General features: G+C 59.8%; 1 protein-coding gene across 7 annotated transcripts in view; it reads right to left on the bottom strand.

The window, feature by feature from the left end:
- ARHGAP39 (Rho GTPase activating protein 39) overlaps positions 1 to 13,712 on the bottom strand; it is a 360,347-nt gene that overhangs the window by 86,120 nt on the left and 260,515 nt on the right. For all 7 annotated transcript variants that reach the window (XR_012901161.2, XM_075919971.2, XM_075919969.2 and 4 more), the window contains one exon: positions 9,424 to 9,985. Coding sequence is in view for 6 of the 7 variants with exons in the window: in XM_075919971.2 (XP_075776086.2) it covers positions 9,424 to 9,985 (562 nt within the window). In the remaining variant the exon portion in view is untranslated. The remainder of the gene's footprint in view (positions 1 to 9,423; positions 9,986 to 13,712) is intronic.

Raw genomic sequence — 13,712 nt, forward strand, 5'->3', positions numbered from 1 at the left:
AACCCCTGCCGAGCATCCACACTGCCCGCTTGTGCAAGAAATCCCTGCCGAGCATCCACACTGCCCGCTTGTGCAAGAAACCCCTGCCGAGCATCCACACTGCCCGCTTGTGCAAGAAATCCCTGCCGAGCATCCACACTGCCCGCTTGCGCAAGAAATCCCTGCCCAGCGTCCACACTGCTCGCTTGTGCAAGAAATCCCTGCCGAGCATCCACACTGCCCGCTTGTGCAAGAAATCCCTGCCGAGCATCCACACTGCCCGCTTGTGCAAGAAATCCCTGCCGAGCATCCACACTGCCCGCTTGTGCAAGAAATCCCTGCCGAGCATCCACACTGCCCGCTTGTGCAAGAAATCCCTGCTGAGCATCCGCACTGCCCGCTTGTGCAAGAAATCCCGCTTGCGCAAGAGGGCTTACACCTGTCACAAAAGAGCGTAGCGCTTGCGCAAGGAGCCCTCTCTTACCACGCCGGACTGTAAATTTCCTTGCGCAAGAGCGGGCGGGCAGTGTGGACGCTCTGCAGAGTCTTGCGCAAGAACGGCTGCACTTGAGCAAGAAGCCGTGAGTGTAGACACAGCCTAGGTGGGTGGGTTACACCAGCACCTGCATTTAACACCAGAAAAGCAACTCGGTGTCCCAGGGGGGCTGCCAATTGGAGGGAGGTCAGGGAAGAGACGCTAGACTGAACAACAGGCCCAAGGGACTGCTCCAAGCCTGGGCTATCCACAGTACAGTACCTGGTGCGACTGCAGCACCTTCCAGCAAAGCATCTCCAAACGCTCCGCAGACAACCTCCTGGCGCCCCGTGACCGAGGTCCGGCTCATCACCCCCGCTTTAGAGGCCAGGAAACACAAAGAGTTTAAGGCCGGGAGGGACCGTGCAGCGATCGTTTAGTCTGGCCTCCTGCGTAGCACAGGCCAGAGAACCTCGCCCCAGGATTGCTGCATCGACCCCGTAACTCTGAGCGACAGCCCCAGACATCTGGCCTTGATTTTAAGACTTCACGGGATGGAGAATCCATCACATCCCCGAGGAAGTTGTTCCCTGATAAAAGTGTGGCCTTTAGTTCTAGCCTCTCTCTGTCTAGCTCCAGCTCCCTACGCTTTCGCTGCTACATTAAAGAGCCATTTCTACCCGGAATCTCTTCCCCATGTCGGTACTTTCAGACCAGAAGCAAGCCAAGCCCTCTCTTACCTTTCGCTCTTGGAAAAGCTAACTACAGAGGTGGAGCTTCAGAGGGGGAGCCGAGTGAGTCTGTATCTGGAAAAACTTAAAACACAATGAATAGTCCTGCAGCACCTTAAAGACTAACAACATGTAGATGGTTCCATGAGCTTTCGTGGGCACAGCCCACTTCTTCAGATGACCGGAGTATTAAAAGTCCAGATCCAAGAATAAATAAGACAAGGTGGCGGGGGGAGGGGGGAGAGAGGTAGGGGGGGAAAGAAAAAAAGAGAAAAAAAGTAGTGAATTAGATTGTTCAAGTTATAAGAGGCTGATAAGAACAATTTGTACCTTTATAAGCACCCATTGGTTGGTTGGTTAAGTCATTAGGATGTGGCTCCATAGATGGAGCTTCCAGATCATAATAGGGATAGAGAATAAGACAGAGAATATCTTATTGCCTCTCTATAAAATCACGGTACGCCCACAGCGTGAATACTGCGTACAGATGTGGTTGCCTCATTGCAAAAAAGATAGATTGGCATTGGAAAAGGTTCAGAAAAGGGCAACAAAAATGAGGAGGGGTTTGGAACGGGTCCCTTATGAGGAGAGATTAAAAAGACTGGGACTTTTCAGTTTAGAAAAGAGGAGACCAAGGGGGGATAGGACAGAGGTCTATAAAATCATGACTGGAGTGGAAAAAGTGAACAAGGAAAAGTTATTTACTTATTCCCACGATATAAGAACTAGGGGTCACCAGATGAAATGAATAGGCAGCAGGTTTAAAGCAAACAAAAGGAAGTGTTTCTTTACTCAAGAGCACAGTCAACCTGTGGAACTCCTTGCCAGAGGATGCGGTGAAAGCTAGGACTTTAACAGGGTTCAAAAAAGAGCTAAATTCATGGAGGTTGGGTCCATCAATGGGTGTTAGCCAGGATGGGTAGGAACGGTGTCCCTTGCCTCTGTTTGTCTGGAGGTGGGTGACAGGAGAAGGATCACGTGAGAATTCCCTGTTGTGTTGCCTCCCTCTGGGGCACTTGGCAATGGCCACTGGGCTAGATGGGCTAGATGGTCTGACCCAGTGTGGCCATTTTTATCATAAGTTTTTCTTATAGTGTAGACTCCAGAATTGGACACATTCTTGCAGTAATAGTCTCACTAATGCCATCTACACAGAGCCCTGAGTGGACACAAACTTTGTGTTGGCATCTGCATCCACAAAAATGAATCGTGGATACCCACGTTGACAGTTGCAGATGCAGATATCCATGGATATAAAGCGGGTGTCTGTAAATTTGCAAGGTTCTAGATACAAAATTTGTCCCTGCAGCCAGATCTACAAAAATGAGCCACGGATATCTGCATCCACATCCACAGAGGCAGATACCTGTGGCTATAAAGCGGATATTTGCAGTTTTGCAGAGCTCTCCATACACAGAGGCAATACCACCTCCTTATTCCTATGTAATATTCCCGTTTCTAAGTCTAAGGGTTATATTTGCCCTCTTAGCCACATCATCACACTGGGCTCTCACATTCAGCTGGTACGCTACCATTTCTCCTAAATCCTTTTCTGTATCACAGAACTCTAGGATATTGCTCCCCGCCTATAAGTAAAAATGGGAGGGTTTTATTTTTATAGGTAAGTATCAGTAAACGTCAATTTCACTGGACACACATGAAAACATATTTCCATAGATAATCATTGAAATTTACAGAGAGGCAACATAAGAAAAATACTGCTTAAGAATGTGGAGTTTGATGTAATGATACTTACTTCGTATATTTTGCTGTGATGTTGACAATTCATATTTTGAATGGTTGTAAGGGTTTAACTTTTTGCATCTCTACACTTACTGTCATTAAATAATTATTGTTTCCCATCAATTCCCATGACTGTGAATGTTTAAATAAACCAAAATGGGAAAAACGCTTACAAATAAACGAGGATACAATGAGTTGAAATTATAAACAAATACAAAGCCAGTTCTGAACAACCCGCTACGTGTGACCTACCCTTTCTGTGCCTGCACATCTGACCTTGTGTTTGCTGGTGACAGAGCTACAGGATCCCCTCTTTCTGTCCTGAACCCTGCTTTTCGCTCTGAAAAGCCAGCTCTTCGGAAGCACCGGTATAGAAGTTGCTGATCAGGACTGTACTCCGTTTGCACACCAAGTCAGGCGCAAAGGGGAAAGGTCACTCACTGAAAGCTAACCAGGAAGCATGGAATAGAATAGAGGCTCTTCATGCCTGACCCAAGCTCCGATCCCTTCCTGTGTCCCGGGAGCTTGGCTAAAGGGTGGACGGGATAGCATGACTATCAGCAATTACCGTCACTTTCAGTCTGTTTGAAGCCCAGGGCCAGGCCCTGGAGAGCTTGGGCCAGTGGGATCTTTGCAGCTACAGGGTATGGGGCTGGGTGACGAAATCCTGCAAGGCACCAACCCAACGGGGTTAATGCACACGATGGCTTCTCTCGCCTGAGGCTAATTGCCTGGCTTGCCATAGCTGGGCGAAAAGGCGCCGCTGACAGAAGGGGGCTCTGGGACAGAGCTCGGGAAGGAGCAGAACCACTCAGAGCGGGGAGGGCGGGGGCCAATCCGTGGGAAGCAGCTGAGCGCGACAGGGCTTTCTTACGGCCAGGTTAGCAGGCCCGTGGGAAAACACAAGCGGGGATTGCGAAGAGCAGCCCGTCTAGGACATGAGCCGGGGAAGGGCCATCAGCAGGGGAGGGTCAGAGGAAGCAAGGGGCACGTACCTTGGACAGTCCTTAGGGGGACTCCTAGATTTCAAGGCCGGGGGGCCACTGCGAGCATCCAGCCTGCCTTTGTGTGTGACGCAGGCCGGAGACCTGCCGCCAGGGCATCCCTAGAACGGCTCTTTTAGAGAAACAGCTGGTCTGGACTGGACAATGGCTGGTGATGGAGACTCCACCGGCCAACGGCTCCACAGCCAGTTCCCCTCGCTGGTAAAGACGTACGGTGTCTGGTCGGAACGTGGCCCCCTGGACCTTCCTCTGCCGCACTGAAGAGGCCGCTAGCTGATGCGTGTTGCCCGGGGAGCTCATATGCAGCTGCTTATCCATCAGTCCCCCAGCCGTTTTCAGTCACTGCTCCCCAGAGCAGAGCCCCCGTGCCCTGAGGGCGGCTCCTTGCTCCCCCGTGGATGCACCCAGCCGTATGAAACCCCTACTAAGCCATCCATATTGCCAGCACAGTGAGCCCACCTCTTCGTAGTCCCACCCCCAGCTGTGTGGCAGCTGCAAACTGTATGGATGGCGACTTTGTTTTCTTTCGCTGATGAACACGGTAAATAGAGAACGTGCAGGAACCGGGCCCTGCGGGACCCCACTAGACACGCACCCGCTTGAGCTAACAGCCGGCAGCTCTGGACCCCTTTAACGTGCCCCACGTTCATTTTGTAGGTTTCGATTTTTGATTCAGAACATCGTGCAGTGCCAAGCCACCGGCCTTCCAGACGCCTGAGCCCAGCCCCCTCACAGACAAATCACTCGCTGCCCGCTAGCCTGCCTTCCCGCCTGCCGGTCACTCGCCCCGCCGCGGGCCTGCCATGCCACAGCGCAGCAGGACAGGCGGTCTCCACCGACGCTCCCATTCACCTTGGGCCTTTGATGGGAAGCACCCGAGTCGGGAGGCGCGAGGCGCCCAGCCATGACAATCAACACCCACCCACCGAGGGGGTCCCTGGCCACGAGCTGCGGAGGGAGCCTCCGGAAAAGGCCGAGAGACAGCGAACCAGCCGCGGCAGCGTTCAGAGGAGACCGCAGGGTGGGGGGGGGACGAGATTGAAACGGGGGAGCGGGAGGAACCCAAAGACAACAGCCTGGCCACAGGTGGCGAATCCACAGCTCATCCTGGAACCCCCCAGAGGCGGCAGGTCCCAGCAGAACGCAGCCCTGGCTACTGGGACCGATAGTCCTGGGGCAGCCAGGGGGCCCACAGCAGGACCTGGGGAGAAGATGCCCTGTGACTCAGCAAGTGGAAGCCAGCAGGGTCAATGGGCGCAGCGCTGATCGGCGTGGGACAGTAACAAATCTGCAACTTCCCCGAGAGTCGAGGTCTCGGCTGCTCTGGGGGGCGGGGGGAAGGGGCCAGAGTCTCTCTCTGCTCGCCCGGCCCGTGCTCGGAGGCCCAGGGCACGTGTCACCCGCGCAGACGCCCAGGCTGTGAAACGCCGCCACAGGCAGCGGCCACAAGGCCAGAGAACGTGATCTCAGCCCACCCGCCAGGGGCTCCCCGGGAAGGGACAGACTCCACCGAGAACAAGAAGCCCTCTGTGTCCAGCCCGGCGCCCCACTGCCGGCTGCCCACGTGTGGACTCCAGGACAGGCAGCCGTGGAGCTGGCAAAGCCGGGCCGGGGCTTGGCTGCGTGTGGAGAGAGGCTGCAACGCCGCAGGGACGGCCTCTGCCCCCGGTGAGCTGCTCTGCCCTCGCACACGCCACACGCCGGGGACTCACCCCTAAGGGAACGCGAGAGGGCCGGGCTATTCCCCTCTGGGTGCCCGAGAGCCGGCTACCCCTCCTGCCAGGACAGCCCCTTGCCCGGCCCCCTGGCAGGATCTCCCCAGCCCAAGCAGGTCCCTACCAGGGATGTCAAATCCCAGTCAATTGGTTAACGGGCGAAACATGAACCTGGCCAACCGATGGGACGGGGGAGTGGCCCTCCCGCCACGGGCTGCTTCAGCTCCACTGGGGCTGCCAGCTCCCATCTCCCACGGGGGCCCGGCAGCGCTGGAGCAGGGGCCGCAGGTGGGGACTGTTCCCCGCTACCGGTTCCCCATCACCCCGGCCGGCTCCCCTCTGAGACCCCCCCGCTCCGCTCCTGCCCTCCTCACGGCGGCACCGGAGCGCCCGCCCTCTCCCACGCTCAGGTGCCACCCAGTCCAGCCCTGGAAAGCAGGGCAGGGCTGCTCCTTCCACGGCCTTGAGCGCCCAGGTTTACCTGTCCCAGGCGACAGGTGGGGCACCCCCCGCGCTTCCGGGGGGGCCAGGAGCCCAGAACCACTGAGCTCATTGGCAGGAAGTTCCCCCAAAACTTCCCCCCTTTTTCCTTTGCAGCCTCCCTGGCTCACTCATGGCTCCTCCCATGCCTGACCCCCACGACAAGCACCACCCCGATGCTCGTGCCTCGCTGGTACTTGGCCCATTCTGGGCCCTCCTGCCCCACACCGGCAGCTCCTGCCCTCCCACCCGGCGGTTCTGTCGCTCTTCTCTGGACTTTCGCAGCATCTTCCCACCCGCGCCGTGCCCAGCGGACACCAGCCTCTGGCCAGGCCCTGCCGCCAGCGTCAGCGGGGCCAGCTCCCTGCTCCGGGACTGGAGATCTTTGCAGACGGGCCGCTCCCAGGCAAAGGCTTGGAGGGAGATAGCGGTGGGGGCCAGGTTAGCGCTGCCGCCACTTGAAGCCTTTACTGGGGTCCAAGGGCCTGGGTACGTCTCTAGCTCTGCCGCAGGGCTGCTGGGCATCACTGGAGCAGGTGGCAGCCCCCCCAGGCCTCGCAACCCAGTGCCTGCCCTGGCAGCTGCGGGGATCCCGGGTCCCCCTCGGCCCACCGCAGGGGCAGGCAGCACTTGGGGGCTGGCCTCCTCGGGCCCAAAGAAAGGCCAAGTCCAGCCGCACTCGCCTGGCTGGACCCCTGATCTAGGGCTCCTGCCTGGCCCTGGGAGCGCAAAGCGTCGTTCCGGACTCCAGACCCCAGCAGCCCAGCCGTTACTCAGCACCCCGGGGAGCTGACAAAGCCTCAGGACACAGGCCCCACCCAGCACTGCTGCTCCCCATCACAAAGCAGAGCCAGCCCCGGCTCCGGCGCTGTGCCCAGCCGGGAGCATCCGAGCGGGGGCAGAGCCGTTGAGGCCAGGCAAGGCCCAGGACATGCTGGTAGGAAGAGGCAGCACGTTCCAGAACTTGCCTCCTCTAAGCAGGGCCTCTTCCTGCACGGCCGGTCACTGGAGCCTGGGGGCTCCCGGTCTTTGGGCATCTTCCCTGGGCGCCCCAAGGGCCCTGGAGCAAAGCGCTCCTGGCTCCCATCTGCCACTTGCCAGGAGGGGGTGCCCCCGGCACCTGCCTCAGCTGAGCCAGCACCCGGCCAAGGAATGAAGCCCTGGGTCCCGGCGTCGGGGAGCGGCCCTGAGGGCCTCGTGGCTCTGCTCCCTGCACCGGCTCCCGGCCAAACGCAACCCAGGGCGAGGGATCCGGACGTCTCCATGGAAACGCCCCACGACTTGGGAGACCATGTCCCCTCCGCAGCCATAAGGGCCAAGCGGGGGGCGGGCTCAGGGAGTCAGGCCAGGAGCCACTCGGGTCTGTGGGTCCGGCCTCCTGCGGAGCACGGGCCACTGAGCCTCTCCCAGGGAGTCCAACGCCAGCCCCAGGTCTTAGGCCTGAGCCAGAGACACCCAGGGGTGGCTGAGAGACTCCAAGCAACGGAGCCGGTCACTGCCCTCGGCAGGGTGCTGCAATGGGCCGATCCGGTCCCCGGGCCCCAGAGACAAACAGATTTTGGAGGGCGGGAGCTTGCGTCAGGTGCACTGGGGAAGAGGGAGCCGGGACGACTGGCTAGGGGGCGCAGCACAGTCTCCACGGCCTTCTAGGGGCCACCCGGAGGGAGTCGCCAGCCATTCTGAGCAGCCTGGAGCTGCGGCAGGACGGGAGCCTGCCCTGGGTCCCCGCTGGGCTGCTGGCTGGAAGCCGCCCAAGGTAAGCGCCTCCTGGCCAGAGCCTGCCTCTGCCACCCATCTCCTCCTGCTCCCCAGCTGTCTCCCCCGGCAGCACCTAAACCCATGAAACAGTCTTGGGCAATGACTGCGTGGGCCAGGGCGGCAGCGAACTGGCCGGGGCAGCAGAGCCGGATGGGCCGTGCCGGGAGCTAACCTCTCGCCCGCCCCGTGGCCGGAGTGCGGCACGTGCCGGGTGCCACTCCCAGGTTTTGCACAGGCCCAGAGGGCACAAACCCAGGGCTGGCCCCAGGCTGCGGGGCGGTTTCATTGCTGGGTACACGGCCCGACTCGGGCTGTGCCCCTGGGAGCCCCGCTGCGCCAGGCCCTAGGCATCCCACAGCCCACGGCCCGGCCAGCTGCCACGGGCTGGCTGCGGCACCTTGCGGCGGGGTGGGTAGGAGCAGCCCGGCCCTGTCTCCCCTCCAGCCACAGACGCGCAGGCCCCTCAGGCTCCCCGCCACTGGCACATGGCAGGCCGCACCCCACACGCCCGTCGCAGAGCCCTCGCCCCCGGCTGAGGCCCTCAAATGACCGTCTGACGTGCCAGGTCACAGAGGAGCCTCCGTCCGCATGAGATTAAAGCGGCAAGTGAGCCAGCCCCGGGCTGCAGAGAGAGGGGAAGAATCCCCAGGTCTGGGCTAACCTGATCCAGAGGAAATCCCTCCCCCACCCCAGATCCAGTGGTCAGGCAGAGCCTGCGCACGTGGGCCGGACCCCCAGGCAGCCAGCTGGGAACGAATCCTCGGTAGCAACCCGGAGCCCTCCCAGCCAGTGTCCCGTCGCCAGCCGGGGGCAATTTCTGCTACTGGTAGACGCCAATGGGCCCTGTGCCGTTGTAGGCAGCCCTGTCGCACCATCCCCCACGGAGCCTTAGCAAGCTCAGCCCTGAAGCTAGGGAGGTCTCTGAACGTGCACGGGGGCCTTTTCCCACCCACACTCCCCTGGCGCGGCCCGAGACCCGGCTCTGCACTGACAGTGCTGAGCCAGCGGGGGCAGCCCTGCCCGAGGAGCGGGCCGTGCCCACGGACGCGCACGATCCCATCTCCATGGTGTGTTCGTCTCTCAGGTGCTCCCAGACAACTGATTGGTTTTTAAGTTTCTCCTGTTACAGGCTAACTCGGCTCCCCCTCTGAGGCTCCGAAATGTCCCCCTGGGGGCTGGCTACTTCCATTTCTCCTTCGAACAAACACGCCCGGGGCTGCGTGGGCCCCGCGCAAGGACCCAAGAGCTGCATGGGACACGTGTGGGCGTGTGGCACGTGGCCATGTGTGAAGGAGCCCAGCTGAGGCCTGGCGAGCGCGCTAGCGGCCACTGAGGCCTAACGTGAATGAAGCTCATTTCATGCTGGATTTCAGTGTCCCAGGGACGAAAGGCCAGGGTGGAGCCTACGGGCGCTTTCCCTGAGCTCTCGGGCGGCAGGTGCTCTCCTAGCGCGGCGCTCGGCTCCCGGGGAGGACACGACGCACAGTACAAACGGGAAAAGCGTGGCGCGTCCTTCCGGGACAACGCCGAGCTCTTACCTTTGGTGTCATTCACCGGGTCCATGTGCCTGTAAATATACCCTTCCAGGTAGGAATGGAACTTGGGCGTGGGCGGGAAGAAGGCCAGGCAAATGGCCATGAGCTCCCAGCCCCGGGCCAGGCTCTCGTAGCGGAAGTTCTCGGTGGTCTGCCGGCACAGCTGGATGTACAGCTCGTCCCGCAGGCCCTGCATGCTCCAGCCTTTGGTGGCGATCTCCAGAGCCACGTTGAGCTGATCCGCCTTGGCCCGCCGGTCCCCCATGTACATCTGAATGAGTTTAAATATTTCGCAGGCCTCCTTCTTGACGTTGCGGTCGCTGGTCATGATCATGGGCTTCTTGATGGACTCGCTGCTCCAGGCCAGCATGTTGGCGATGGAGACCTTCCTCCGGAAGAGCCCTTGGGTGTGCTTGTTGAAGTGCTTGGAGGCCCAGTTCTCAATGTCCGTCTCCGAGGAGGGCTTCCGCAGGGTGAAGGTAGGGAAGACGCAGCTGGCGCTAGGCAGCATGTTTCTGTTCTGTCTGCTGCTCTCAAACTGGGCACAGGCCCCGAGATCCTCCGACTGAGAAACAACAGGGAGACAAGGCATGGTTACTACCGGCACCAGCCCCCGAGGCACCCCCCCCCCCCGAGACCCTCCCGCCTCACAGAATCCACAGGGCACCCACCCAGACATGGACTCTCCTGGGGGGGCTCCCAAGCCTGCAAAGTCAGGAAGCGTACAGAGTCCTGTACAGGGCACACAGCACCTCGTCAGTCACGTCTCCAGGGAACGTCGGTTACGGCTGGGAGAGGCTGTATCGGACGCCTCTCATCAGCCGATGTCACACGACTCCGTACATCCCCCCCGTCGCCGGCCGTTTGTGCTCGCTCCTGCTCCCAGCTCCGCCGGAGGAAGGCCAGAGCCTGTGGCGGGGGGGACGGTCCAGGCTGGAACACCCCAGGAGAGCTCTGCCGTGTGGAAAGCAGACTGCCCTGGGGCTCCCCATGTAACCGGGAAATACACGCGGGCCCATCGCGCCCCACGGGGAGGCTCTCCGCAGCTGGCATCTCAGCGCCCAGCTGGAAAGGGACGACACTCACCTGGAACCAGGGCGGGCTGAGCGCAGTACGCACCAAAAGCCGGAGGCTGGAGCTTTCGAATCTCCATGCGCCCTGCGAGGAGTGGGAGGGGCCGCCCAGCTCTGAACCTGGGCTTTGCATTCACACTGAACACACACAGGGGTGAATGAGATTCCCCCCGTGGGAGCTGGGGGCTGACTATTGGGCAGGCTGTGCCCTGGGCAGATGTGCGTCCCATTGCGGAGGGCCTCGGTGCACAGGCAGGCGGGTCCTCGCCAGCAGGCGGTGGCCTGGGAAGATTTAGCTCTTTACAGCCTCCATGCAGACGGGCAGGCCGGTTTTGGACACCCCTCGGCACAGGATCTGGTCCCGTCCTGCCCTGCGACTGACTCCCCACAGGACCGAGAGCGCCAGGTGCCTGGATGCCGCTGTGTGGCTTTTCTCTGGCTAGGCCCCAGAGGGGAGCTGGCCCCTGCGCTCCAGACCCCGTTGGTTAAAGGGCTGGGAGGAAACCCCACGGGAAAGGAAGCAAATGACAGCAGCAGCTCAGCCCCGCCCATGTGGGGACAGGGCTGGCCCTGGGCCAGTCGGCAGACGTGGCTCGGTGGTAGGAAGAGGGCCACGGGCTTGGGACCTGGGCACACCGCACTGCTACAGCTGCCACAGGGAGCAGCCTCAGCCATGGGCTTAAAGCCAGCTCCCCACCAGCACTGCCCCGGGGAGAGCCGCCTTTCCAGTGGCTCCCTGCGGGTACGGGCGCCCGCGAAGCCTCCTGCCCCGCGCCGCTGCTTCTGGATCCAAGGCAGCCGAGGGAGCCGGTGCTCATGGGGAGCAGGTTTAAAAGCTGGTCCCTGCCGCCCTGCCTGGGACCCTTTACTGGTTAGCCAGTTAAATACGACGGCGAGCCAGTTCACTGGTTAACGGGGGTTTTACCTCCCTAGAAGCTCGAGGCTTTTGTGCAAAGAGCTGATGTCCAGGCTTCGTCCCACGTACAATAACTGCCCTCTGGGCACACCCTGGGGACGTCAGTGCACGGTTGTTTACATGATTAATCCATAAGCCTGGGCTTACAGGTTAACCCTAACAATGACATGCACATGCTGCATGCACCCCCGCTGCCTCTGTATCAGAGGCAGCAACAGTGGGGGGAGGAGGGAGCTGGTGGATCCCGTGAAGCCAACTCCCCACCACCTCGGTGCTGCTGCCTCTGATAGAGAGGCAGCAGCATGAAGGGTGAGTGAGGCAGATGGGAGCTGGTACACACGGGGAGCCAGCTCCCCGGAGCCACCTCCCCCTCCCCTGCTGCTTCTGCAAAGGCAGCTGCGCGGGGCGGGGGGCAGGCCGGATCCCTGTGCAGCCTCTGTCCACGGAGAGCTCAGGCCCCCTGTGCAGCAGCACGGGATCGCAGGGGGCTCCCCAAGAGTGGGGCCAGGAGCACACTGGCTGCCAACCCTGCCCCGGGGCCCACTGGGCACCATGCAACCAATAAGATGTGTGGTTACACGATTATTCAGTTAAACGACGTCTAACTTCCCTAGCAAACCCTACTAGTCAGTACTGCCATGCACTACACAGCGGCACCTTCCGTCTCAGGACCTCAAAGCCCTTAAGAGCATCACAACGGCCAGGTCAGACCAAAGGTCCATCTGGCCCAGGGTCCTGTCTGCCCACAGTGGCCAAGCCAGGGGCCCCAGAGGGAGTGAACAGACCACGGTGATCCCTCCCCTGTCGCTCATTCCCAGCCTCTGGTGAACGGGGCGACCGGTTGAAATCTACTCGCCACAGGCCAGGAGAGTCAGTGATTTGTGGAGCCCTGCTCGTAGCCATTGACCGACCTAATCTCCATGACTCTATCCAGCTCTTTTTTGAACCCTGTTAAAGTCCTGCTCTTCACCTCGTCCTCTTGGCACTTGACAAACATTAACTAACTAACCACTGTGACACCCTGTGAGGAAGTGTCATTCCCATTTCACAGCTGGAGAAACTGAGGCAGGGAGAAGGGAAAATAATTTGCCCATCGTCACGACAAAACGCAGACCTGTTCCTTTACCACGAGTTCATTCTCCCGCCCCCAATACCGACCCCCCCACTGCGTGCAGTACAGCAGCGCCCAGCTCAGCCACGCAAGCCACTGCCTCAGTCTGTCTCTGCCTGGCACGGGTGCCCCAACGTGACCCCCACCGTAGACACTCTCAGCGCGTTCTTTTGCTTTAGCCTGCACCTCTACTCATGCAAGCTACACCAGACCAAAAGGCAGCACGTTTCTATCCCAGCAAGGTTTCCTGTACAGGGGTGTACACTGGTACAAGCGCATGGTTTAAACGCCCCCCCTTACCTTCTATCCCCATCGCCTCCCTGGACGTAAGCCCTCAGGGGCAAAGTGTGCTGACGCTGCGTTAGAGGAGGCTGTCTAACCCCACCAACCACGACAGGGTGAGAACAGAGAGACTGGAGAACACACGCCGCAGAGACAGCTCGGGCCCCGAGCGGCACAGGATACAGCACAAGACACAAGCGCGAAGGCCGCTACGAACGTCAGTCTCCAGTCAGTGATCTCGATCCACACCGCTAACCGTTCCAGCGTGTGCTGGCCCAGGGCACTTTTCCTGGCAAAGGGCTTTACTATTAGTTGCCTGCGATGCTTCCCCCCGCAATGAAATGCAGCCGGCTCCGGGGGAAATGACTTGCTGTTTAAGTACGTCATTGTTACCCCATAGGGTAGACGGGGAAGCAGTGCTCCCTGCAAGCTGACCCAAGAGAGAGTCAAATGGTGCCCAGCTGATTAGCAGAGTGCCCACAGCCGGCAGCATGTGTTTCTATTGGTGGTGCACATCCACATGTGTCTCAGTGCACAGAACAAAATGTATTCTGCACATGGGTGGAAAAAATTTGAGAACACGTTGCCAAGAAGTGAAGAAAGCGTCCTGTCGTCACTAGAAATGGAAGGGAGACCGAAGTTGGCCAAGAAGCTGGGGCTGACACTTTATTTACCTGAGCATCGGCAGGTACGGCCACTTGCAGCTCCCATCGACTGCAGATCGCCGTTCCTGGCCAATGAAAATGGCTGTGGAGCTTCAATAACCAGAAGTGAACAGACCACTGGTCTTTACATGTCATCTGAGACGCACTCTTCAGCAGTGTGAAAAGCTCACTAGCCCCCCACAGCTCGAAATCAACGTGCTCCGACACACGTCTGCGCTGCCGGCAATGCTCATGGAGGCCACTGG

Source organism: Pelodiscus sinensis, chromosome 2 (assembly GCF_052426305.1).
Source record: "Pelodiscus sinensis isolate ZL-2025 chromosome 2, ASM5242630v1, whole genome shotgun sequence".
In the NCBI taxonomy this organism is placed as follows: domain Eukaryota; kingdom Metazoa; phylum Chordata; order Testudines; family Trionychidae; genus Pelodiscus; species Pelodiscus sinensis.